General features: G+C 42.6%; 1 protein-coding gene across 2 annotated transcripts in view; it reads left to right on the top strand.

Annotated features, from left to right (window-relative positions):
• Positions 1-26517, top strand: part of csmd2 (CUB and Sushi multiple domains 2) — a gene marked incomplete at both ends in the record, with an annotated part of 212096 nt that overhangs the window by 147428 nt on the left and 38151 nt on the right. For both annotated transcript variants that reach the window (XM_079287579.1, XM_079287580.1), the window contains 16 exons: positions 4042-4244; positions 4445-4636; positions 5462-5600; positions 5821-6008; positions 9963-10157; positions 10820-10936; positions 12769-12882; positions 15362-15457; positions 16072-16275; positions 17084-17208; positions 19761-19857; positions 21781-21885; positions 22353-22471; positions 23780-23849; positions 25514-25630; positions 25775-25984. In XM_079287579.1, the coding sequence (XP_079143705.1) occupies positions 4042-4244; positions 4445-4636; positions 5462-5600; positions 5821-6008; positions 9963-10157; positions 10820-10936; positions 12769-12882; positions 15362-15457; positions 16072-16275; positions 17084-17208; positions 19761-19857; positions 21781-21885; positions 22353-22471; positions 23780-23849; positions 25514-25630; positions 25775-25984 (2291 nt within the window). The remainder of the gene's footprint in view (positions 1-4041; positions 4245-4444; positions 4637-5461; positions 5601-5820; positions 6009-9962; positions 10158-10819; positions 10937-12768; positions 12883-15361; positions 15458-16071; positions 16276-17083; positions 17209-19760; positions 19858-21780; positions 21886-22352; positions 22472-23779; positions 23850-25513; positions 25631-25774; positions 25985-26517) is intronic.

Raw genomic sequence — 26517 nt, 5'->3', positions numbered from 1 at the left:
AGGCAATGAGCCACTTCTCCGATGGATCGTTCAATGGTTACTGCTACAGAGATCAAAGGAGGGATCTAGGCCACATGGTACACTGAACAATGAAGCCATAAGCGTTCATCTTAAATGTGTTATTCAGCATTTATGAATAGATATTCCCTTTAATTTGAGAGCTCCACTCCTGTAAAAAATGGTGTACTCCGGGGGTTATGTAACTGTACGGTGCTTTTGTGACTGTTGTCAATGCGACTCCCCACAGGACTCGTGATTGCAGCGAGACTATTTTGTGTTGGTGTGTGAGCGTCTCGGCATTCTATATTTCTCTCTCTCTCTCTGTTTCCCTCATATGAATACAAAATGATTTCGGCAGAATCAAAAGAGACCTGAGAAATCGTTTCCATCCCTCTCTTCCCGATCTCATCTCCTCGCGGCAATTCCTCTGACACTTGATTGAGCGACTTTATCCCGTTAAGAAGGGGACAAGTGTAAAGGAGAGCCCTTAGCCGTGAACTTCAAAACATGCCTTTCTTTGATTCCACAAAACATTAACCGCACACACATTTCCTATTCCTTGGTGAGGCAGTAATTCCACTTCTGTCAACGTGTAGTTTTATTCATCCCTAATGCACCCTGCCCACACCCAACCACTCAGCCTCACCTCCCAAGCATGCAAAGTTGTCTTTAAATGGACTTTCCCCACCGGAAGATAACATTTCTCTCCTTGTTCCTCTGAAATAAACAACTTCGGATGACGAACTGTGAAGCATTTTGTTTGCATTTAACAAGTGCGAACCTGTGCACACACTCTACAGCTGTGACGGCAGGGTCTGCATCACAAAGCACACTTACAAAGCAAGATAAATGGCCACAAAGAAAGTTATGTTCTTGCCGCCGTCCTGCATCACTCTTATCCGCTCGCCATCTTCTCTTTTTCACTATCTCCTTATCCCGCCCCCCCCCCCCAGCCTTCACTCTCAGATAGTGACAAGGAGAGATAGGCTATTTAGATCTTGTATAAAAGGAACCAATTATCCTAACATGCAGCCCACGTCCATCCTTTCCATCCGACCGCTCAGCAGAAATCCCTCCATCCTTCAGAGCTTCCTCTGCTCTCCATCAGCCTCTTATCCTCCTGCCATCATCCTCTTCTTCCAGCAGCCAGGCAATGATTAACATTGGTGTGTTTTTGTTCCCTCCCTCACCTTCTGCTTTCCTTCAACGTATGTCTTCCTTTCCACCCACCTTTCCATCTTCCTTTTTGACACATAAATCTGGAAGGAGAACATGATGCCGCTCGGTGTCTTGACAGTCCTGAAGGTTGCATTAGCACAAGAGATCAGTCAGCACACGAGCACGGATCCAACACGTGATTCCGACATTGCCCATGCAAATCGCACGGAACCATCTGTTACTCAGTCTCATCCTGATAAACATATATTTCACACATGCTGTACATACTGTATGCACAATAATAGTTCACGCAGGAAGGCACACACCAGTACATGTATTAGAAAACATGCTCTTTTTCTTTGAATCATGCTGGAAAATCCAGTGAAACGCCTCAGCATCTCCTGTCTAGGGAAGGGAGGTGGAGCACAGGTAAAAAGATGATAGTACCTCAGGGTTTTATCGCAGCGGTTGCACAGCTAAGTATTGTGGTATGGCACCTGTTAGGTAAGAGCTGCCAATGAGCACTGCGGTCTTCAACTGGATCATTTTCGGGTCAATTTCTCTTCTCAAAAAGAAGGATCACTTTCACACTCACATCTTTTTATTCTTTTTATTCAAACCTCTGAGTTGTTGACACCCATGTCTTTGATCTTTAATCTGCAGCCACCCTAAGCAAAATAAATGGGCGCCTTCTCTAACTCTGAATAGACGAAACACTTAGGGGTTTGATTATCAGTGCCACAAGAGAAAACGCTTCGTTCACAGCTTTGAATGATTACCATATCTCACAGGGTATTACTTATGCTTCAGTGAATATTAGCAGCGATAAGGAGGTTAATGTCTGTACTGTATGCACGCGTGTCTCTCTCACTGCATCCGTTTACCAGGCGGGGATGCTTATGGACCCTTCAAATATACCCGGCAGTGCAAATTTGCGTGAATAGATACTCGTGCAACCTGCATGCATCTGTTTGTTTTATGTGCACTTCTTTCACAGGCATTACAACAGGACTTGTCAAGTGGGTTATGGACAGTATCCACACACACACACACACACACACACACACACAGCACATTGTTGAGTAGCCTCTGGCTACTGCTCACACATCAGATGGAGATCGGAGTCTGGCACCAATTATGCAGAAGCAGTGGGAACTTGTTGCTAAACCTGACGTATCAGCGGGTTGCTGCTTCTCTTCTGCATAATCTGTGTTTGAGTGCATGTGAAGGGATGATGATACGAACATCTCAGAAAGTACCACGATTTCCTCTGGTTTACTGGCACAGAGATGACCATTCAACATGTTCAACTTGAAATCAGATTTTTGAGAAAATGACGACTGGATAGGATAGATTTATAATCATCTTAAGCTTGTCGACGGAATAGTAGAATGAGCAGAGCTCTACGGACTGCTCTCTTTAAGCGGTGTTTGCTTTATATTAAAACTGAAATTATTGAAACATGAGGGAGAGTCAGGATTTGCTTTGGGGCAAAATGTTTTTTATTGAGTTTTCATGATGAAATCATTTTCATAATATATATTATTTTAATGACTCTTTGAATCATTCAAATATATTTTGAAGTCACAAACACCATACATTTTCATTCGGTTGGGATGCCCTTTTCTAAAACTTCTAAAGTTTTATCGGCAGTACCAGGATGTTAATGTGTTGAGCTCATATTTACCATTGAAGTATCTCAACACGCAGACAAGATGTCACACATCATCTCAGTAGAGCATTTAAAGCAACATTAAGAGAAGATGTTTTCTTTTCCTGTCATAAACAAATTGTTTTCCTTCATCTCGGCACATGCCATTGTTTTCTCTTATTTTGAAGGTATGCAAGAGAGCAATGTGTTTCAGAGAAAATAAATCGTACGCCGTGAATTGACGAGAGCTGACAAATATTTTCATCATTTCTTGTAAGCATGTGAGATTGAGCTGCTGAGAATACTGTTTGTCTTTAAACACGTTCTTCATATTGAATGGCAACATTACTACCAGTCTCTTGCATGTCAACACACGTACACTTACAAGGCTCCATGCAACATATCATTACAAATCGACAGCATTGAGGCTGGCGCATTTACACACAAACACGAGTACACAACCACAGTGCATTTCACATCCAGTGGACCACCAGCTGGCTGACAGCTGTCTGTGCCAAAGTGAAGGGAAGATATTTTGACAGCATCATCTTCCGCATGCCTGGACTCAAACTATTAAATGCTGTGGCAGACGTTTCTGCTTGACTGGCATCCATTGGATGCTCTGGATCTGACGTCTGTGGTTCACTTTGAAACACGATTTGTTTCCCTCCTTTATTCTTGACCTTTACCTGCTTTTTGTCTTTCCTTTGTTTATATTGTCTACTTTAATCACATTCATACCTTGTTGATTCTCAAACAAATGCTCAGTCGTTTGATGAAATCCTTTTGTTTCCTCCTCCTCGGCTGTGATTCATCCGTATTTACATTTTTGAAACAGTGAAATTACCTTTCTGCATTTTATAATGGCATTTAATTTTTGCCTCCATATAATACAAATAAACTGAATCTTGATGGCAGCGTTTTTGAAGATGGAGGATTTTTACACATCCACAATGAAGCTGTTAATGGAAACACTGCAAGATATGGGCTTCTGTTTAAATTGGCTTCTATTAAAAGGTCTGTTTGAACAAAATAGAACATAAATATGAGGTGGCAATAGTCAAAGCATCCGTACTAAAATATTTCTCTGAGAAAAAAAATAATTCACAGTATTTTTTCTGGCTCTGTATTGTAAGGGGATGTGTGGGGTTAAAGCCTTTATATATCAGAGGTTTCATCTAAATGTCATCTATTAAATGTCATGGCCTCCAATGTGTCTTTGTCTTCAACAGTCTGCATTTCCTGGTTTACCACACGGAGGAGGTCCACGATGTGCTTCGGATCTGGGATGGGCCCCAGGAAGGAGGGGTCCTACTGAGGGAGCTCAGTGGCTCAATGTTGCCCCCGGACGCCCACAGCACCTTCAACACCGTCAGCCTGCAGTTCACCACGGACTTCTTCACCAGCAAGCAGGGCTTCGCTCTGCAGTTCTCTCGTGAGTATAAAAGAGGGACGGAGGGAGGGAGGGAGGGAGGTGAAAGAAACATTGGTGGCACTTTGGTCGAATGGCTTGGTCGTAACTGGGTTTAGAGAAGAAATAATTCACCTCTGAACTATGACGATAACACCACTTTTTCAATTTGTGATTGAGGATCATTTTCATGTTGATCATGAAGTCTCCTCTTGCGCCTTCAGTCTCCACTGCAACCTCCTGCAATGACCCGGGCATGCCTACGAATGGGACCCGTGGCGGCGACAGCAGGGAGCCTGGAGACCATGTGGTGTTCCAGTGTGATCCTGGCTACATTCTGCAGGGAGCCAACAGGATTACCTGCACGGAGATCAACGGCCGCTTCTTCTGGAAACCAGACCCTCCGACATGCACAGGTAATAAAACAGCATGCCATCATCAGATATGGCTAGTCATGCTGCATGGACTACGACTTTGTAAGTTGGTAGACGACTGTAACTCCTTGCTCTCTGGCGTCAGCAAACACAATCTGTCTGCTGCTGAGATTTTGACTGGAAATAGGACTCATGACCACACATTTGAATCATCCTGAAATCCTGTTGGTTTTAGAAGATATTATGGATTATGTACAGAGCTCTGGGAGCTGATAGGCAGTCCATCACATCGCCTCTGTTGCTGGTCTAAAAACAGGTAGACAATACAGATTCCTAACATGATTACTTAACAGACTCCTTAAGTGAATCTTAAGTGGCAAACCCGATAGCTGTGTTCCCGAGACGTTTCCTGAAGTCACTGCAGCACACAGAGAAATCAGATTATCTTGTCCCTCAATCGCAAAACAGACCTCTCAGTCAGACCTCCACTCTTTTACAGTCTTTATTTTGAATATATGATCACGCTTGGTGCTCTACAAAACACTGTGAATAAACAATGGCGATTTAGGCCTTGTAAATAGCTGCCTTGTTTAATGAATGCATAGTTTAATTAGTTTGATCAGTTCTTTGGTGAGGGGTTGGGCAGTCACAGGTGAGATCATGGTCAGTCAATGAGCAATTTTAGTTTGTCTCTACCATTTCCTATTGGGAAGCCATCTACCACTTATAGTCATAACAATTTCATGACACAGCATTTTAATGATTTTACTCCGACAACAGATTTTGGATGAATGTACAACAGCAGAAAATTGGTGTTTGAGTTATGTTTGCTGCTGCATTTACTTATCAATTTCTCCCATTCCGTAGCACCATGTGGTGGGAACCTGATGGGTCCTAGTGGGCTGATTCTGTCTCCAGACTATCCTGAACCATACCCGCATGGAAGGGAGTGTGACTGGACAGTTACTGTCACACTGGACTATGTCATCGCTCTTAGCTTCAACCAGTAAGCTTTAGTAGCGCACTAATTGTCTGTAGCCGACATATTTCACACAACGAATACACAATACAAACACTATGATTGTCCATGTATGTTTATTCTATGTCCTGTTGCCTGATATTATATTTCTTATTTAAATCGATGCCAGTGAAGTGTCTTTTTGCCTTACTAAAGCTCATGATGCGACGTCTACTTACGTAAGTTGTATTTACACTTCTTTAACCAGGTTCAGCTTGGAGCCCAGTTATGACTTCTTACATATCTACGATGGACCGGACTCCCTCAGCGCTTTACTGGGTAGTTTTTATGGCACAGATGTTCCAGATCGCATTGAGAGCAGCTCCAACACACTCTTCTTGGCTTTCCGCAGCGATGCATCCCTCAGCAGCAATGGATTCATTCTTCAGTACACAGGTGAGCACCTTTTTTGCTTCCAGGAGCTTGAAAGAGTGTTTGGCTAATTGGAGAAAACTATCAAGCAAGTGGAAACTCACATGTTGCGTATTTTTGTGAAGGAGTTTTTTATTCTCAGTTCTTTTATCTCCCAGCGTCTTAAGATTCTGAGCAAACCAGTGAATTTTAAACAGTATTTGAAACTTCATCCCCTAAACAATTCATGTTCGAAAATTCTTCCTCTGGCAGAGTGAGAATGGATTTCCCCTCTGCTGCGTATCGACCTTGCATATTGTGTCTTTTTAACTTGCTCTTGTGTCTAGTCCAAAGCGAGTGAGATTAGTGGTGTGAAAATTGCTTCAGCTGAAGAGCGGGATGCAGCATCCTCATCACCACCCTCCCATTTGTGCTATAGTCTGCTTTGGCTTCATTATTGATCTCTGTACCTCCTCTGGTAGCCGAGGAACACATTATGAAGACGAAAGGCCGACAGCATGTGTGCTTTTAATTGTTTTAATACTTTGTGTTACTCTGCACTTTTTGATCAGTGCTTTACAGCTGCACAAAACGCTCCTCGTGAATTGGAGCAAACACCGTTTTGTTGTCTCATGCCTATGCTTAGCAGCATGTTGTTTAGTGGACACAAATTGTTTTGCTTACTCAAGGTGCTCTGTACTGTTCCATGGTGGGGAATGATCGCATAGACAGACAGCCAGTTGGTTTAAGGACAACACATCTGTGTTTTCTGCTCTAGTGCTTCAGCCTCACGGGATAACGCCTCAGTGCCCGTGTGTTAAAGCCTTTTCCTAACAAATACGCAGACGCTGAACAAACTCTAAATCAAAATGGGCATCTTCGTTAAGGGCTATGCTTGAGAGAACAGTGTTGAATCTCCCTAAATCTCCCAGCCTCAATTGGAGCTGTTTAAAGATATCAGACGTTTAACCAATTCCAGATCGACCCTGAGCTCTCCGTCTCTTGGCTCGTGTCGTGGTGTGATTTGATCTACACAAGCAATTCAAGTGATTCCGGGAATGCTACCTGTTTATTCAGTGCAGCGTCCTGTGATTCATTTGCGAAGTGTACATAAATGTATTGAAGCACGTTGTTTTGTTAAGACGGTGTTACAGAGTCTACCCCTTCACTCGCTCCCAGCGATCTTTTCTGCAGCGTGTGATAGAGTGTGTCATATTGTATGGCCAATCTGTTGGGGCAGATGGACTCAGTGTGTGGCTCAGAAAAAAAACTCCCTCTCCCCACTTCCAATTCTCCACACTAATGAACCATAACCAAATAATACATAAATTACCTCCTCAGTTTCAGACAAACAACATGGCACAAAGCATGTTTGGCTGTGGATTTGGATCTGGTTGGTGAGGAAGCAGGTTGACACGTTGGCCCTGCTAGTATTTCGTGAGCCCGCCACTGGAAATTGCATTACAAAATCTGCCCGAGGTGCTGTCAGCCTCTTTACCAAGCAATCGTTATAGCTTTCTGTTTTCCGTGTTTCTGGCCATGTCTGATTATGCTCTCGAGAAATATGTGGGCAAAAACCTGCCATGCCTGAGCCACACTTGAATATCACACATAGACACGGACATGGACAGATACACACACACACACACACACACACACACACACACACACAAGTACTCTGATACTCGCATCTGTCGTATCCAATCACTTCACTAACTCCTGTGCTCATTTCCACTTCGCATCACATCACTTAAACTCCTTTGAGTATTTGTCCAAAACAGATGATGCCACTCGCACATTTCCCCCCACACCTACGAATGTCCTGCGATAAAGCTTCTTAAATCGGCCATCTTCATTGTGGTGACCGACCTTCTCACCACTCTAGCTTGGGTCCAGGGCCGGTCCACACCTAATGCCTGCTGCTACATCCATCACGCCTCCGCTGTCTCTTGACAGGTGTGCTGGTTTAATGGAGGAGGCGGCAAGGGAAGGTCCAGGTCTACATCAGACTATGAAAGGGCTCAACCTGTCTAGAACAGGTGCTCCAGGAGACAGACCGCCGACGACAGACCACATGCCTGGGCCCCAGCACTCTGTTCAGCCATGAAGGGCAGCCTCCTGTCTGGTCAGCAGGGCCCCAGCTTTCATCTTAGAAACTCGGCATTTAGCCAAAGTGCTATGTGTACATTTTATCATCAATAAATCATGAGAACGTCACTTAGACAAAGACTTTGTGATAATTACTGGACACAGAAGATTGATTTTGCATGCAATATGCTTATTTAATTGCACAAAGGGAATTTGCTTGATGGCAAACAACAGGAAACGGTTGCAAATTGAGCCCCACTGTACTGGCAGACTTCAGTAAAGATAGGATGAAAAGAAAAACAGAAAATAAGTCGAACGGAAGTTACACATTATTGACACATTATCAGTTCTTTGGGTGACCCCGAATAGTCGACTGTCCAGTGATTCACTCTAAAGAGGCTGATATGAGTACAAAGCCAACCGTCGCATCGTCTCAGTGGCGGGAAAATGTGGTTATGAAACAAAAGGATCATTCCATTTGGGGTTCACATTCATTTTACATAGAATGATTTGGTGTCTCCCAACTAATCATGATATATAGCCTATCTTGGTGTCAATATCAGCCAATTAGTACCACTGTTATTAAGAATTTGGAAATAGCCATTTTTTTTGTGTGTGAATAAATCACCATGTGGACTGAGATGTGCTGTCCAAATTTGCGGGAACATAAGAGACCATCAATCAAATATGCATGTAATCATCACTACATGTCGCTCCGTTTCTTTGGACAGCATTGGGTTAATGCACGCACACTCACTCAAACAAAAAGCAGCACCATTACTCTGCAAATTATTTTGTTCTGTTTACTATTTTTCTGTGGATGAATGAAGCTTTAAAAAAGGGAACTCAATGAGTAAAAAGGATTTGACGATTCGTCAACTTGTCCAATTCAATTATTTGTCATTGACATGAATAATTAATTCTGAGGCGGATAATGAAATAACTTTTGTAAATACTATTTGCATGAGAAAGAAAGAAAATAGCCGTCTTTGTTGGTATCCACATTGACCTTTTACAAATACGAAAACATTTGAAGTGTTTCCGAATTAAAATTAGATTTCAGTTGGTAGATTTTGATGATCATTTTTCTGAGGCACGGAATTGTAAGTTGAATTTTCCTGATAAAAGAAAACATTTGACTTCCCTTCCCCTTTGTATGTGCTTGTGTGCGTGGCAAGTCATCAAATATTGACGTTTGCTGTGAGACAAGAGTGAACTGTGTTTAAGATTGAACTAAATTGCTTTGGGCATTTTTTCCTGTGACTATTTTAGCTGTAAGGTTGTGAAGAGTGCCAAATTGACAGGCCTCCTCTCACCTGCACATTTTCAACCTAAGAACAATGTGATGGTAGATTGATCGAGACGTCTTTCTTACGACCTCAGGAGTGGTGATTGATATGTGGTTACATACAGTGTGTGTGTGTGTGAGTGTGTGTTGAGGCTCAGTGTTTGTGTGTTCGCAAGAGAACGCTTGCGTATGTGCATTGTCTTCTCTAGTTGACTGCACAGCGAAGCGTGGCGTGAGCGGGGGTTGTTTGCAGTCAGCAGACCTTGGGCCAGAGCGTGCCACTCTCAATCAGCTGCCTGTCTGTCTCCCCAGCCATACACACCTCGAACAGCCACAGATGAAAGGGCACCGTCAAGGGCTCGAGAGAAAAGTGGCAGTCAGTGAGATCTATTTACTGAAAGAGGAAAGCACAGGGTTGCGGGAAAATGGGAATGAGCACAGAAAGCCACAAAGGAAGGAAGCGAGAAATGTATGTGTGAGAATATAAGGAACCTTAGGCAGAAAACTATTTCTATTCTAGCACCGCTGCTGCTTGATGCAAAAAAATATTTATTTTTTTTATTGAATACCAACACACATTCCCTTCTGTCACTGATTTTCCACTGTGTTACCTCTCTCCACAGAGAACCCCAGGGAGTCTTGCTTTGAGCCGGGCCTGGTGCGCAATGGGACTCGGGTGGGCGCCGACCTCAAGCTGAGCTCCACTGTCACCTACCGCTGCGACAGTGGCTACACACTAGAGGGAGACCCAACCCTCACTTGCGTCATCGGGGGAGACGGCAAGCCGAGCTGGAACAAACCCAAACCCATCTGCTTTGGTAAACACTGACATCTGGAGACAGCTGTTAGGAACACAAACCCACTTATAGATTCATCACATGCAAACATGCATGTGATGATCATGTGGATTTTGCACAGAGCCATGTCCTACCGGTATATGTGTGGAGCTGTGTGGGTTTTGCTCATGTTAATAGATGTGAGGGTGTAGCTTTAATTCAATCGCCACACGCTGTGCATATTCCCCTGAAAAGCTGGTAAGAGATTTCCGGCGCCACCGTATCTGGCTCTCACAGTGTGAGGCCTCAGTTACATGTCAGGTGGAATACAAGTACACGCCACGCTTTTTTTTCTTCACACAAGCAAAGCACACTGCCATATGGGATCCGCACATGCACCAAGATTAGAGCACACATAGAGCATTTGTAGGGGCTTTAAAAGCAGGAGAGGAGATTCGGGCCTGATCTCACCCAGGCTAACCCAGAGGGACACTTGGAAAACATTGCAATTTCACTCTGGCAACCACCAGGGACATCTTCCACCCAAAACTCAATCAGACAAGAAAAGTAATTTAGGAGTAATAGAAAAAGGGGGGGGGGGGGATGGACGAGCAGGAGGTAGTGGAGGAATGAAATCGTGCACCATTGGCTTTCGACCTTCCTTCCCTGCCTCTTCATGGCTCATCTCTGTGTCCTTTATCCAGCTCCATGTGGTGGACAGTACTCCGGTTCGGAAGGAGTGGTCTTGTCTCCTGGTTACCCTGGCAATTACAGCAGTGCACGAAGCTGTCTGTACACTGTGGTGGTGCCCAAGGATTACGGTAAGAGCCAAGGAAGTGCACTGTATTGCTGGATTAGTTTTATTTGTGCATTTTTGTGTTTGTGGGGATAATTATGTGTGTTTATTTAAGATGCAGTTTTTCTACAATGCACAAAATGCCCATATCAGACTCAAACAATGCTCAGGTGCCTGATTAAATTCCACATATTCTTGTACTGTGCAAACTAATGAAAGTAAGAAAAAAACTTTTTAGCTTTTTTTTCTCACACCCAAATATTATTCGTGGCAGAGGTGTAGGAGGCAACACGTTTGTGGAAAACTTGTAAAAGCTCCCACACACATTAAAGTGCTTTAGTCTGAGGTTCACTGAATGCAATTGTTTTTTTCATATTGTCCTACACACAGTGATTGATAGTTCCAATATCAATTTTGTCTTATTTCCATCCATGCATTTTCACATTACTTTGGTGGAACAATTTAATCACGATATCTTACACACCAGGCATACAATCTGTCTGTCTCAGACACACACACACACACACACACACACAACCAAACCAAAAAATAATTGGTGTCTGGAAGATCCAGAGTTTCCGGAGTTTCACTACGTTTTGGCATTTCCATCTTAAAGGTCACAGCTTGCTTCCAATATGTAATCTGATACTGTAGGAGCAGCAAATTATTCAGAAAGCAAAACAATGCAGAAGTATGACACGGCTCAAACATGCAAATACAGAAGCACACATGTTTCACTTAGTTGCCCACCAAGTCTCCCGGCTTGACTTTCTGTCAGTCTTTCTCTCTTTTTATCCCCTGTTTCCTTTCCTCTTTCCTCAAGTTATCAGTTTTGTGCCTCTCTAAGGGGACGCTCAAGTCCTATCATTGTTAAATCACACCAAACAGCAGACGTCGGCACGTGTTTTGGGTACTTAACCCTGTGTCTTTTGAGTGTCGAGGTCATGATGCCCGCTCAGAGGTCTGGCGCTGCTCCAAAGTGACTGGGCACCCATTCTTCTTGGACCCTGTCGGCAACATATTTTACTCAATGGATTCACAGAGTGAGGGGAAATTTTAATTATTGACGTCATTTGCATTTTCCTGGAAAATGACAGGGAGGCCCAAGGCAACACACGTTGTCGTTGCAGAGCCACAATTATTCTCACCTCCATTCTTGCCGCTCCTCATTAGGGCTGATGCACCTGCCCTAATAATAGACTGTGTTCCCCAATACAGAGGACAGGGCGGCTGTCACTGCAACCACTGTCGTCTCTTATCATGAGATGGAGATGAAGAGGATGTACGTGGAAAGGAAAACCACCGAAGCTGAGTAGGAGAAAACAGATGCTGAGTCATGTTTTAAGAGTAGCTGCCATTACACCTAATGGAGAGCACAAGTACTCTGTCCCCTCTGCCCTCTCCTCCTCATCCTGCTTCTCTTCAACGCGCTATACATAAGGAAACGAGACAAAGATTATATGTGAAAGGACTGAATATGAGCAGTGGCATCGGTAGAAAGGATGAAAGCACCATCATGGAGCTTTAGCCGCACATTGTACAACAGTTTGGCTGTCATTGCCAAAGCCTTTCATCCACTGACAAGCAATCAAGCCCAGAGAGGATTCTTGATTTAGTCGTGTAATGCAATTGTTTGGTTGCGTTGTCATGACTGGCAGTATTATTCACTTGGATTGAAATTGCTGTTGATAATATTTCCTTTTTGAATGCGGATACTACAGAGTACTTTTCATGATTTGTCTGTGTTCTTTTGAGTGGATTTTAGAGTTTCCAGTGTGACTGTGCTGCAGCAACACATTTTAGTTCATTTCAATTTGCATCTGATGTCAATTTTCTGTCCATATCTGTCTTTTCTAGTGGTCTTCAGTCAATTCGCCTTCTTCCAGACAGCTCTGAATGACATCGTGGAGGTTTATGATGGGGCGACACAGCACTCCCGTGTTCTCAGCTCCCTTTCTGGAACGCACACAGGTACCTAAACAAAAATACACCGGGTAGCTGCTGTGGGGGATGTTTCATCAGATACTAAACTTAAGGGGGGGGGTGGTTAATAGAAGCTATTCACTTTGAAATGCAGGTTGGCAAGACATGAATCCAACACACTTGTACAGGTTTTGTTTTATATTCAGCACCAGTATTTAACAAATCAGCAAATGAGATTGGGCTGTTTGATCGCCTGGCCATTCGTATCCCTTTCATAAGAATCCAGGGACAAATTGCTGACACAGGCAGAGCTGCCGTGGCTGCAGGTGGGCTCCAGTGAGCTGTAAAACAATTCAACAGCAACAACAACTTAAGAGTCACACGGATAACGTATCAGCAGACAGGCTCAAGACGACTCACCTGCACATACACAAACACATGAGATCGGGGGAAATTACATATTTAGCATTAAGACTTAAAACAAAGACACCGTCTCAAAACTGCATGAACATAACCGCAACTACCATGAATATGAAATTACAATTAGTGGCTCAACTTTTCAGCTTGCATGCAACAGTATCGGCTTCAATTTTACAAATCATAACTTTGCGGTAATACCATTATTTTTGTCATTATTTAAAAACGATACAATATAATCTAACAAACATTAAAGAATGACAAGAATTTTAAACCTTCGCAAAGACATTTCCTCAATTTAATCATGACGCCATCCAAGCCTAATCCTAATTTGAGTTTTTTCATTGAACCTAAAGATGCAATCAAGGCTTCAACTCTATCCAAAATTGCCAACAGAACAGAAGTGCAGCCAATATTAACAAGAATGAAATAAAGCAGTTATGTATGAGAATGGCAAGTGATGATAAGTGAGAAAGGGGTAAGGAGAACGAATGATTTCGGTTCTAACAGTGTTGTGGAAGTGCATTGTGACAAATGCCACAACTGTATTGAAGGGCTACAACAGAAATAGCTTGAATAGGGAAGGTTCAACCTTTCGAGAGGGGTGGAGTGAAAACGTGTGTGAGTTTAGGGCAGCTCTCCATCTCAACCTGCCCTGTGGCTTGACAAAAGCAAAATGATTACTTTGGTTTGTGTCCAGAGTAGCCTCCGAAAATCCAGTTTACAGCTCAATAAACAGGCTGCTGTATTAAATGAGGACTCCTGGAGGCAGGTTCACAGCGATCTCTAACCAGGCGTGGCAGAGCAGCGCTGACACACTTTGGCAAGAGAAGAGTGAGTTTTAAGCTCACACTGACGGTGCAGATGAAGAACTGGTGCACACGGGCATAACTAGCATGAATTAGGCATAATCCAGAACTGTGTACCTTCATTCACCATACAGATACAGTGGAGCTCACAAATGGACTAACACACACATCGGCAAGCTTAAAAAGCAAGAAATTCAACCGTACGGTCTAATATACTGTCATTATGTGCAATAAACATATAGCTGGTAATGAGTATTTTAGTGGCTGGCAGGATATTATATATTGTCACGCATCGTGAATCACAGTTGTCAAAACATAAGGGAAGTTTCCTCTGATTATCCTGACTGTGAATAGCATATTACATTAATGTAGTCTCAGTAAAGCATCCAACAGTAAAGTTCCATTACTCTCATGTGTGGTGAGGCAAATCCTTTCATACGCATGCAGAATCGTTTGAACGGCAACGTAGTCTGGAGCTGAAAAGTGACCAGAGAGTTCACAAGTTACATGCTGGATAAATACCTTCCCCGCACAGCAGATTATGAAACACTGTCACCATGACAGCACACATCAAGGGCTTCTAATAAACTACCCAGCATGCCTTGGGAATCCGACAGTGGAGCTCGCGCAATCATGGCGAAGACGCTTTAGGAACGATTGTGCCATTGGAGCTATCTCCGTACGCGGCACCAAAAAGGCGCCGAAATGTTCACGCACGCTAAAACGCCAGCTAAACATGCATACACAGGATCGACTCACTGACACAGACGCACAGACGTTGCCTCTGGGTTTAAGCACGTCTGACTTCCACTACAGTGTGACGGCAAGCAGACACGGAGTAATGAGATCCACTGCAGAGAGCCAGTCAGCGACACACTGAGAGGAAGAGAGCGCGGCAGAGACAGAGATGCTCACACTTTGTGTCAAACAAACAGGTTTCCACCACAGTAGAGACATCATGGGGGTGTTTAATTACCCTATGAGCTGATGAATATAGCAGGTGATCATAATATTGTAATTTCAGTGAGAAGATATGATCTGATTTATAGTCACAGATTTGACATTTTGGCACAGATACATGTTGATTTTAATGAATGAGGAAATATTTCACCGTGAACATGCAGGCAGCCCTGTAAAGTATTGAACCCTTAAATGTTTCAGTGAATTGTCGACGATTCACTGTTTAGTTTATGGATATGTGACTTCCATCACAGGAGGTCGTTCTGTGAAAGGCTCATGTGGCCGAGCAGCACTTTGCTAAAAGCGTTACAAACTGTGACTTTAACTTTTCCCCGTCGTAGGTGAGTCTTTGCCATTAGCAACCTCCAACCAAATCATGATCCGCTTCACCTCCAAAGGCCAAGCCACCTTGAGAGGATTCCACCTGGTCTACCAGGGTAAGTGTTTGCATTAGTTTGGATCCCCTCTGTTCTAACAGCTAATTACCAACTTTAATTGTTGAGTTATTTCGAAAGGATTCCCCTTCATCCACAATTTCAACTGTGATGTGTGTGTGCGTGCTCTCGAGCATTAACACTGCAGAAATATAGCAGCCTGTTGAAAAGATTGTGTTTGAACTCTTAGGTCTCTCTTAGGGGAAGAGAAGAACCTTTCTCTTGAACTGAAATTACATTTCTTGCAGATATCCGAAGGCAATATCAGCTCTGGAGAAAGTTTCATGAATAAATAAATCTTTTTTTTGTACTTTATTTTAAGTTACCTGAAGGAACCATGATACAAAGACCAAGCAAAACGCCATATTTTGTATTATTTATTTGGGACACAGTCTGATTATTCAGATAGTGACACCCACAGTAAGTAATACTATGGGTAATAGTAAAAGTAATACTTTTCAAATAAATCAAAGACGTATTGTTAAAGCAATCATGAACTGATTATCATCAGCAACAGAGTTGGCCGTCATAGCTTTATTTCTTCTTGGAAATGTCACAGATAAGGACTTCAAATCAACACCTGTAATCACCCTGTTTGTCACTCTGTCTCTCCAAAGCCGTGCCACGGACCAGTGCCACCCAGTGCAGCTCAGTCCCTGAGCCCAGGAATGGCCGCCGTATGGGTAACAACTTTGCCGTTGGTGCTGTGATCCGCTTTGAGTGCAATCCAGGTTACATGCTGGAGGGGCCGAGTGCCATTGAATGTTTGACAGTTCCCAATGCCCTGGCCCAATGGAACAGCTCCATACCCAGCTGTATAGGTACGGCATGAAATTCTCAAATACAGACACAAACACGCTTTTGTTGTTTGTCTCGCTTTCGTTCCTCATTCATTTGTTTCTCTTCAACTATTGTATTCCCTCTCTTTCTTTCCATCTCTCCTGCTGTCTCTGTGTCTCTCCCACTTGATTGAGTGTGAAACTCTTGTTACTACGACACAGATGCGAGCTGCCAGCCATTGCCTGTAGCGATTCAGCCATGCAGTACACAGGTGGCAGGCTCTGCTGAGGGTCACAAATACACACATACTCTCACACACACACACACACACACACTCATATGGAGATCTCAGCATGTACTTTATATACGAAGGAACGCTCTCACTCACACACTACAGTACATACAGCTGTAGCAGATGCTCCGATGCTGTCACCAGATATGTGGATGTGCTGAACGAGTATGTGTGCTTGCATGTCCAGGTGGTTAAGACTCCAGTCTAGTTGTGGTTTAATGATTCAATTTGAGTGAGTCATAAAAGCAGATTTTTCTTAAAACAAGCTGAAAATGTACCAAGTAAGAAACTTTTATAATAATTTGCCTTACCTGTCATGTGATCTTCATCCGGTTTTCCATGATCCTTCTAGCTAGAATCTAGCAGAATCACATGAATGCTTGAGGAAAGAGGATTAAGGAAGAAGATTAAGCAATATTCGTAATAGTGTTTAGTGTGCAAATGTAATGTATGCTTGTATGCATGTACATAATCGTACTCTTGCTGCATCTTTTCACATCCCATCTGTAGCCAGTGGTGTCCCGCTCATCCCTCTTTTGAATCCCTTTCTCCTGCAGTTCCATGTGGAGGCAATCTGACCCATCGAACTGGCACCATCTTATCTCCTGGCTTTCCTGAGCCTTACCTCAACAGCCTCAACTGTGTCTGGAAGATCACTGTTCCCGAAGGATCGGGAATCCAGGTTTGCATGACAAAGTTTCTCCCCTGGCATCAACGTTGTCCTGTGTGACCGAATTGCAATAAGCAGATCACGCAAAACTGAGTTCAATTTTGAGTGAATCGGAGATCACATCCCTCCAAAATACAATCCCATATTTCCAAACTGTGGAACCGAAGGAATTAACGCATCGTCTGTAGTCAAGTCAAAAACTGGGGAAGAGAAATTCAGTTTTGGAAGGTATTCTACATAATACCATAAATGGAACCTATCTTCACCCCGACTAGAAAAGCATCATAATAATGCAGCTTCATAATACGATACAACTACTGACTTCCAGGCATGCAATATAATAGATATAATATCTCCCTGCCGTCCAGCGTGATAGTTTCAGATTGAGGCTAATCTGCAGCATATATGAGTTAATAGATGTATTTGACCTTTAGCCTCTAGCTTTTACAGCTACATGGTCTTGACAACAAGCTCCTGTGTGATGATGTGTTTTACCGGCTTACCATGGGCTAATTAATGGAAATACCAACAGTACATCAAGTTGTAGCATTTACAATTCTCAGGGTACAGGAGAGCTGCTGCACAATAAAGAAACTTAAGATTGCACAATTTGAAAATTAGGAGATGAAGTTGTATATAATTGCCTGTTCAATTACTTTGCTTTTCTTTCTTTGGAGTTAATTCAGTTTGCATGTTCGTATTCATTGAAGCACGTGTGATGGAACTTTTACCAGGAACCTGTGCAATGTCCCTGTGGATCTGCCGCAAGGAAATGTTTTAGGCTTATGCTTCAGCCTCCGTGGCTAATGACCTCAGTGCAGTCCCTCGGCTATTAGCTCCTCCACGTCAGCCGGCTGTCCTTGCAGGTCAAATACACGAGACGGCCCACAGGCACACTTAGCATGCTGCACTACACACTAACATCTCAGTGGCTTAGAGGTGAAATAGACCGAGAATAGAGGAACAGAGAACTGGCTGCGCACGCACTCTCAAGGACAACGGCATGGCACTGGAACGCATACATACCGGAGTGACAACGGTATAGTTTGGAAATGATATACGAGGGTTTGTGTTCTTTGGACCCACCGCTGCACACCCGGACACGCGCTCGAACTCGTCGCAAAAGGGTCACTGTCTGCGCTTCCAAGATCTGACATGCTCACTGTAGAGGGTTTTCTGCTCTGTGTCGATACTCCCTGCAGCTGCGTCCTCCTCATCCCTATTATTCAGAGTCCACCTCATCTCTTCCACACGGCCATTCTCTTTCCCTCTGTTGCTTCCCTTCTACCAGTTAGCAGCGGCAGCATTAGATTGGAGTACCACGATCCAGAAGAGAAATTAAAGGAGCGAGGTGCCTTGCCCGCACATTTGTCGCGGCCCCCCCCGCCCTAATGAAAGATCAATCTATGATCTGCGTTGTCTCCCCGGGATCCACCGGAGCCCCTACCGCTCCTTTAATTGGCTATTATCTGATCTATAACCATCAGAGGCAGAGGAGAGGGCTGAGTAATGGAGTGAGCGGGAACAGAAAGGGAGGCTTTGAGAGTAAAAGGATGGAATGAGATTTTAGCTTTAACTTTAGCTGAAGACGTAGAACAAAGACATAGTAGATGGCTGTGTAGCCCCTTTCACACATTTTATTATTAGCTCCTTTCTTGTCTTCCAACCACTCAAAGCGCTGCACACTACATGTCAACGTTCCCACATTTACATAGTCATACACTGATGGCAGAGGTTGCCATGCAAGGTGCCACCTGCCCATTAGAATCTGAACTAAAGCACGTTCACAGACAGATGGCAAAGTCTTGGGGAGCAAGTTGGGGTTCCATATCGTGCCCAAGGACATCTACAGCCGGACTGGAGGAGCCGGGGATTGAATCACCGAACGTCCGATGAGAGAAGCACCCGCTCTACACCTCATTTCACTTGAATTTATTCGGCGATTTTATTTATTTAGGGTAAGCCTCCCACTTCCTTTGGTTGGTATTCAACAGCAAAATAAGTTTTATAATCCATGTTTTAGGCAATCTTTGTGAGAATCCAGAGTGCTATTCTTAAAGTAAGGTTTGTGGTATCTTTTTTTTTTTCTCAAGTGTTGTTTAGGGACACAGAGACACTTATTTGGAAGTCTTTGAAACGTGTTATCCATATCCAGCGTTCTCTGCAGTTTTCTTCAATTCAAATCCAAGGCCCACCACTTGACTGCAGCGTTCCAAAAGGATGTTTGAAATGTATAAAGCCAGCAAAAACATAGTATATTGCACAATGTCTGCTGTTCTGTTCTATTGAGAATTCTGAACTTGCGATTTGTGATGTCCTCACAGCTTTATTCATTCCAAATGTTTAACCTTCTATGTAAAAACTGTATTTACTTATATGCACCTTTAAAGGTACTCTAAACTTTTGTTTCCCTGTGAAACATGTTGTGTTCTCCTACTAATGAATCCTCAACCCTTCAATCTTATTATTGATGGCCACACCCAAACACACCCTTGACCCTACTGTTACTGCTCTGCTCCCTAAATCCCAAACTGTTTGTTGTCTTTCGCCTTCCCTGATCTCAGATCCAGGTAATCAGCTTCGTCACAGAGCAGAACTGGGACTCGCTGGAAGTGTTTGACGGAGGGGACAACACCGACACCATGCTTGGCAGCTTCTCAGGTTATTGCTGTACATTTCTTCATATGTCTGCGTTTATTTTCTTGCACGTTCTGAATCGTGTTTTCAATGTTTATTCCCACCTCAACCTTGGACATGAAACACATTTTTTAAATCACTCATACATACCTGCCAAAAGCATATTGGGACCAACACAATAGCCGAATCAGTTTTCACAGAGCAGCATACAACCTCGAACACATATTGTATTTGTTAAAGAACACGTACAGTACTAGAAATGGGGGCCTCATGTGGTACAGTTGGCACTGTCACATTGCTTCATGAAATATGTCGTGGAAACAGGCAGCAGATGTCGCCTTCGGATAGGTTAAAAAATTCCAAACTGGTTGAGCTTCCCCTGGAAAACCTCGGTACAATTCTTCAAAGCTTGTTCTTTTCTGTGTGGGATTGAATTGAACCTTTGCTTACAGTATCTGTCTTACTCCCCTCATAGTGCGGAGATGGCAACAGGGAATTCTCCTTTTGTTTGTTCTTGGAAACTGACCAAAAGTAAATGTTAGATGCGCCCTGAAGTGAAGAGATGAAAGAGAATTGCCTGGCCCACAAATTTGAGTTATTAAATGACCAAATGTAGGTCATAGAGTATCTGTAGAACATGTGCTTTTATTGAGTGATGTTTTAGTTCCCGTTTTTTTGGTACACATTTTTGTTTAATTGTTTTACGAGCTGAGTGCATACCCACACATTGGAAGATACAACTGGCTCTGTTCTTTGTGTCACTAGTAGGTCACACGATTATGCATCTGCTTTCCCAAATATCCGAATACACCTATGCACAATCATTTATGCATGCATTGTTGCTGCAAGGCAAGGCAAGTTTATTTGTATAGCACATTTCAACAACAAGGTAATTCAAAGTGCTTCACATAAAACCATTAAAAGCATCAAAACACAAGGCAAAATAAAAGGAGATTTAAAAACAATTAAAGAAACAGTGTAAGAAATAAAATGCAGTAGTAAAATGCAGAAATGCAGGAAATTGATTAATATATGAATTGAATGTGGTTCAATTAAAGGCAGCAGCAAACAGAAAAGTCTTCAATCTTGATTTAAATGAGCTGAGGGTCTCAGCAGACCTGCAGCTTTCTGGGACTTTGTTCCAGATATGTGGAGCAGAAAAACTGAACGCTGCTTCTCCATGTTTAGTTCTGACTCTGGGAACAGAAAGTAGACCGGTCGCAGACGACCTGAGGGGTCGGGATGGTTCATAAGGTAGCAGCAGATCAGAGATGTATTTTGGCCCTAAACTATTCAGTGCTTTGTAAACCAACAGCAGGATTTTAAAGTCAATTCTTTGTTGGACAGGAAGCCAGTGCAAAGACCTCAGAACTGGAGTGATGTGGTCCACCCTCCTGGTCTTAGTGAGGACTCGAGCTGCAGCGTTCTGAATCAGCTGCAGCTTTCTGACGGACTTTTTACAGAGACCTGTAAACACACCGTTACAGTAGTCCAGTCTGCTGAAGATAAATGCGTGGACAAGTTTTTCCAAATCCTGTTGAGACATAAGTCCTCTAATCCTTGATATATTCTTCAGGTGATAGTAGGCTGATTTTGTAATTGTCTTGATATGGCTGTTCAGGTTGAGGTCTGAATCCATAACTACACCTAGATTTCTGGCTTGGTTTGTGGGTTTTAACATCAGTGACTGAAGCTGAGCGGTGATTTTCAATTGTTCGTCCTTGGTACCGAAAACAATTACTTCTGTTTTATCTTTGTTTAATTGAAGACAATTCTGGCACATCCAGTTATTGATTGCTGCAAGTACACAAACACACACACGCACAGTCAGCAAATGTAAAAAGAACACGCTTTTGAGCTATTTGCCAGTAGCTTATATGGTTAGTTATGGTCGTCCTATGCAGGAGGTAGCATTGCTAAACTACACTATTAATCTTCACCCCCAAGGCACCACGGTCCCAGCTCTCCTCAACAGCACCTCCAACCTACTCTACCTCCACTTCTTCTCTGATATTAGTGTGTCTGCAGCTGGATTCAGGATGGAGTACAAAAGTAAGTCGAAAAAAACCAGTTCATGGCACTTGATGTAAAGTACTCATGCCCTGAAGACAAGTATTAAAGGGCCAGTGTGCATTTCGGGGGATCTATTAGTAGAAATTGAAAACAATGTTTTTATTCGTGAATAATCACCTGGAAAATAAGAATTGTTGTGTTTTCCATAACTTTGAATGAATGGTTCATGTCTAAAAAGGAAGCACAAAGTCTGCTTTGTCGTAAAGTGAGCAGCAGAGTGCAAAACCTTGCACTGCAAGCTGCCGTCTGACTTCCATTGCTTCTAAAGTAGGCTTGTGTTATTCTGGTTAGGATGGCCTGTAAGCGATGCACGACATAACCCACGATTTTTCACATTTTCTCATTTTTCATTGTGATTTCTAATCATGTCCTTCATGTTTATGGATAGTTAGTAAATTCCCCTTACTTTTTCGCCGTTCATGTTGTCTTTTGTTTCTATTTCTTAGCGGTGTCTCTGACCAGTTGCCCAGAGCCTGTTGTTCCTATGAACGCCATCAGAGTTGGGGAGCGTCTTCAGATGAATAATGTGGTGTCTTTCCATTGTGAACCTGGATATACTTTACAGGTAATATCTCCTAGTTTTCCGATGTGGTCAAGACATAAGTGACCCATTGATGCGTATCCTTTTTTGGCCCTTTTTTTGTTTATTTTAAAGGTTACCTGTTCATTTTTCAACCTCACTGAAATGTATGCTCTGATAATGTCAATTAGACTTCATTAATGTCAACATATTTGCAATAATACATGGAGTTCTGTGTTTTTAAATTTGATAGACGCCTGTTAGGGGGCCGATACTCCTCATGTGCATCTTTTTTTATTGTGACTAAATGATAATGTGCTTATCTCATTTTTGTTTTTGTAAAACATGTTAATGTCATGATCAATGGATACTTATCAGATCAGGAACAAGAATCAGATTTGAATAAAAACCAGTTTGCAGGAATTATTCAATCTGGATAATCAAGTAATAATTGCTGTTATTACTGTGAGTTTTAAGTTATGCTATCACCTTTCAATCATGTGAATGGACAGAATATTGCTTTGCTCCCAACATTTGCAGTAAAAGCATTATCAAGGACAGGCATGTAAATGAAGCCAGATGAATAAGAAGTCATTCAAATTCTGGCCAACATTGACGACAGAATGACATTTTATTGACCAGGTTAAATCAGTCATACTGTTAAAACACAGATACTGTATCCTGCATATTATTGTATGCAGAAGTTCCTTGTATCAACTTAAAAAGTCTCCGATTAATTATTGTTACTGACCTAAATGCAGGCCGTAGGCTCAGGTAGATAGGCTAAAGAGGAAATTAAGATATCGTCCCTCAACCTTAAAAATATTTAAAGTCTTTATTAGCCATTGCAGTATCAACCCTTAAACAGTGAGACATGTACAAGTGTGCGTTATGTTCAGAAGACTTCACCAGCATGTTGTATTTGTGTGCGTTTTAAACTCATGCAGAATCGTATGGCTCATCACAACACGTGCCAGGCTTTCTCTCACTGCGACACATTTTCAGTAAAGGTCAGCTGAGTCAGCCCATTATGTTGTAAAATCAACATCAATCAAATATGTTGTGTCAAGTTCGCTTTGAAACTCAGATGCAGAGCTTTCAGAAGACGAAAACAAATGTTGTCGTGCATATTTTGGCGGTGAAACAGCAAGCGATCATCTTAATATGCCAGTGAAGCTCGCCCTCTATTATTCTCTGTCACTTCAGATAGTCATTACATCGCCACATGGCGTCATGTGGAGACAGGCAACAGGTTTGATTAATTGGAGCAACAGTTGAGTGACAGAGGGGGGGGGGGGGGGGGCAATTTAATTAATCGCCTGTTCTTTGTTGTTCTTTGCCTGCTCCCTTCAGGGGAACTCACACATCACCTGTATGCCTGGAACCGTCAGACGATGGAACTACCCGCCTCCTCTCTGCATCGGTAAAAATATCCTCGATGTCTGGCCTTCCTTCCGTTTCGTCTCTGCATCTTTCTACATTCTTACTTTTTTTACTTGGAGATTCTTTACCTTGCCAAGCACACCGGCTAACTTTTTCAAACAACATACCGAGCATGGAATGACTTAACTTGTGTTCAGACGCGTTGCCGCTGAATGAAAGCGGAATAGAATTACCATATCACTGCATACTATAGGTGACTAATTGTTACTTTAATCATTTTTTTCAATACTGTTTCGCAGCTCACATAAGCAGTCTGTATAGCAGGCATGAAATAGCCCTTTAATCCATCAGAAAATTAAGAAAATATGAGATATAAACAAAAACGCAGGGGTTATGTTTCTCTACGTTGTGGTTTTGTTTGAGATTATCGGAGCGTTGGCACTTTTAAAATGAGTTTGATATTTCTACGTTGAAAGCTGGCTGCGCACACTGAAGGAAACTGCGTGAGGTTTCTTCTCTGTTCTCCACCTCAAGTCTCGCTCCCTGTGAGAGTGCCATGACAAACAGGTGCCACTTATTGCAGCAGCCTACTATTGCCTAATTAGTTCCATCTCGGACGGTGATTGGTTAAAGTCGAGGGAAGATGCATCGTGTTAACGAGCATCAGCAGTTTCCTGATTACCTCAGGCTTCTGGTGCCGCTACAGGATAACATTTAACAAAATGGTACAGCACACTGGTTCTCTTTGTGTGGTTTCACCCTCCTCTGACTTATGTTGGCTGCTTGTCACATTTATTTCTTAATCTTTCTTAATCTTACACGCAGTGTTTCTTTCCCCCCCCCCCTTCTAGTACCTCTGTATTCTTTTTCTCATTAGTCTGCAAATTATTTACAATTACTTTCAGCATCCTTTCATCTTAATTAGTTTTTTTATTTTGGTGTCAGGATCTCTCGCTCGTTTCATCTTTCTTGATCCAATCATTGCTTTTACTCAATATTTCGGTTCCTTTTTTCTCCTCACTTCACTTCTTTTAGTCGAGCAAACAGTTATCCATCATTGGTTTTAAGATGAAAGGAGAAGGATGAAGCACAGCAACATATACAGTTCAGTGCATGGCACCTTAATACCTCAAGTAGAAAGAAAAGAGCTCCAGAGTTACTTAATCGTGAGATAGAGTCTTTGTATGTCACTTTAAACAATTTAATACATTTTACAATTTTCATCTTCAACATTGTTTTCATCATTGTTATTGAAATTGTAACTACATTGATATCATTGAAAAATGAAACATTTAATGTCATGAAAGCGTGAGGGTAAAGGGGAATGTCCTTATTTAAACATTTAATCAAGAATAGATTGCAGCACATTGGCCTGCTTTAAAAACATCTCTTTCATTTGAAACACCACAAACAAACCCCGAAATATCTTTTCTTTCTCCGATAGTTGTAACTTCAGCTTTACAGGCTTTGGTATTCGAGTTTAAAATGACTAAATATTTCACCTCTGCTTTGTTTGAACTGAAACGAAATGGACTACCTTTTCTTTTCTCATATAAAGTCACCAAATATTTTCTATTAGTACTACAGTTGTTTAAGACTCCCAATATCACAAACAAAGAACAGCGTTGAACCGTGTGTGTGGTATTATTCAAATCTGGGAGAATCGCCGTGTGCAGATGCTCATCAAAGTGTTTTTTCTGCCAGCTCAATCCGGTGGAATTCGGGAGGAGATGGAGGGCATGATTCTCAGCCCTGGTTTCCCTGGCAACTACCCTAGCAACAGCGACTGTACCTGGAGAATCTACCTGCCAGTTGGTTATGGTGAGCATCGCGAGAGGCTCTTAAAAGCATTTCCGCTCTCTAGAACCTTAAATCATACAAATTGTAGGGCTTGAGTGGGGGATGACATTTGCGGTTGTTGATTTACTCTCGCCTCTTTCGCAATTCTGCTTCTTTTTTCCCCAGGAGCCAACCTTCAGTTCCTCAACTTCTCCACCGAGGCCAACCACGATTTTCTGGAGATACGCAACGGTCCCCTGGATACGAGCGCGGTGATTGGTCGATTCAGCGGCCAGGATATTCCCTCCTCCCTTCTCACCACCTCCCATGAGACCACAGTGTATTTCCATAGTGACCATTCACAGAACAGACCGGGGTTCAGATTCGAGTACCAGGGTAAGAGACCAAGAATAGTCTTGAAGAAAATCGTACTCCGAGATGCAGAGGATTGATTGCCAGAAATTATGATCAGCCTTAGGATTTTCTCAGACAAAAATAGTCTCTGCTAATATATAGTCATAAAAATGATCATAATCAGTTTTAGTTGAGCCAGTATCAGTATTATGAGTTACGTTATTCTGCACAGCTTGATAACACCAGTAATCACGTCAGTTGTCACCGGAGCTTTTTGTCTGCTTCAAACCATCTTTGCTGTCAGTGAAATGGCACGGGTGCAGAGAATGTAACTATAATGATCCGAGCTATTTCCCGAATCGACACAATCACAGAATACACTATAAAGTCTGAGATGAATTATGTTTAGTAACAGCATCAGCGTTAGCGTCACTTCAGTGTGATGCATGTAAAGCTCTTGGACTGACTGTCGGACTAATCAGCCCACAGACCCAGTAAATTCCCCAGAATCTAGAAATGTCTCCATACTCAACTGTTGATCACTTAAAAGATTTCCTCAGCATGTACCAATAAAA

Source organism: Melanostigma gelatinosum (assembly GCF_949748355.1).
Source record: "Melanostigma gelatinosum genome assembly, chromosome: 17".
NCBI lineage: Eukaryota > Metazoa > Chordata > Actinopteri > Perciformes > Zoarcidae > Melanostigma > Melanostigma gelatinosum.
The sequence above is the reverse complement of the archived record's forward strand: the minus strand, read 5'-3'. Positions and strand labels throughout refer to the sequence as shown.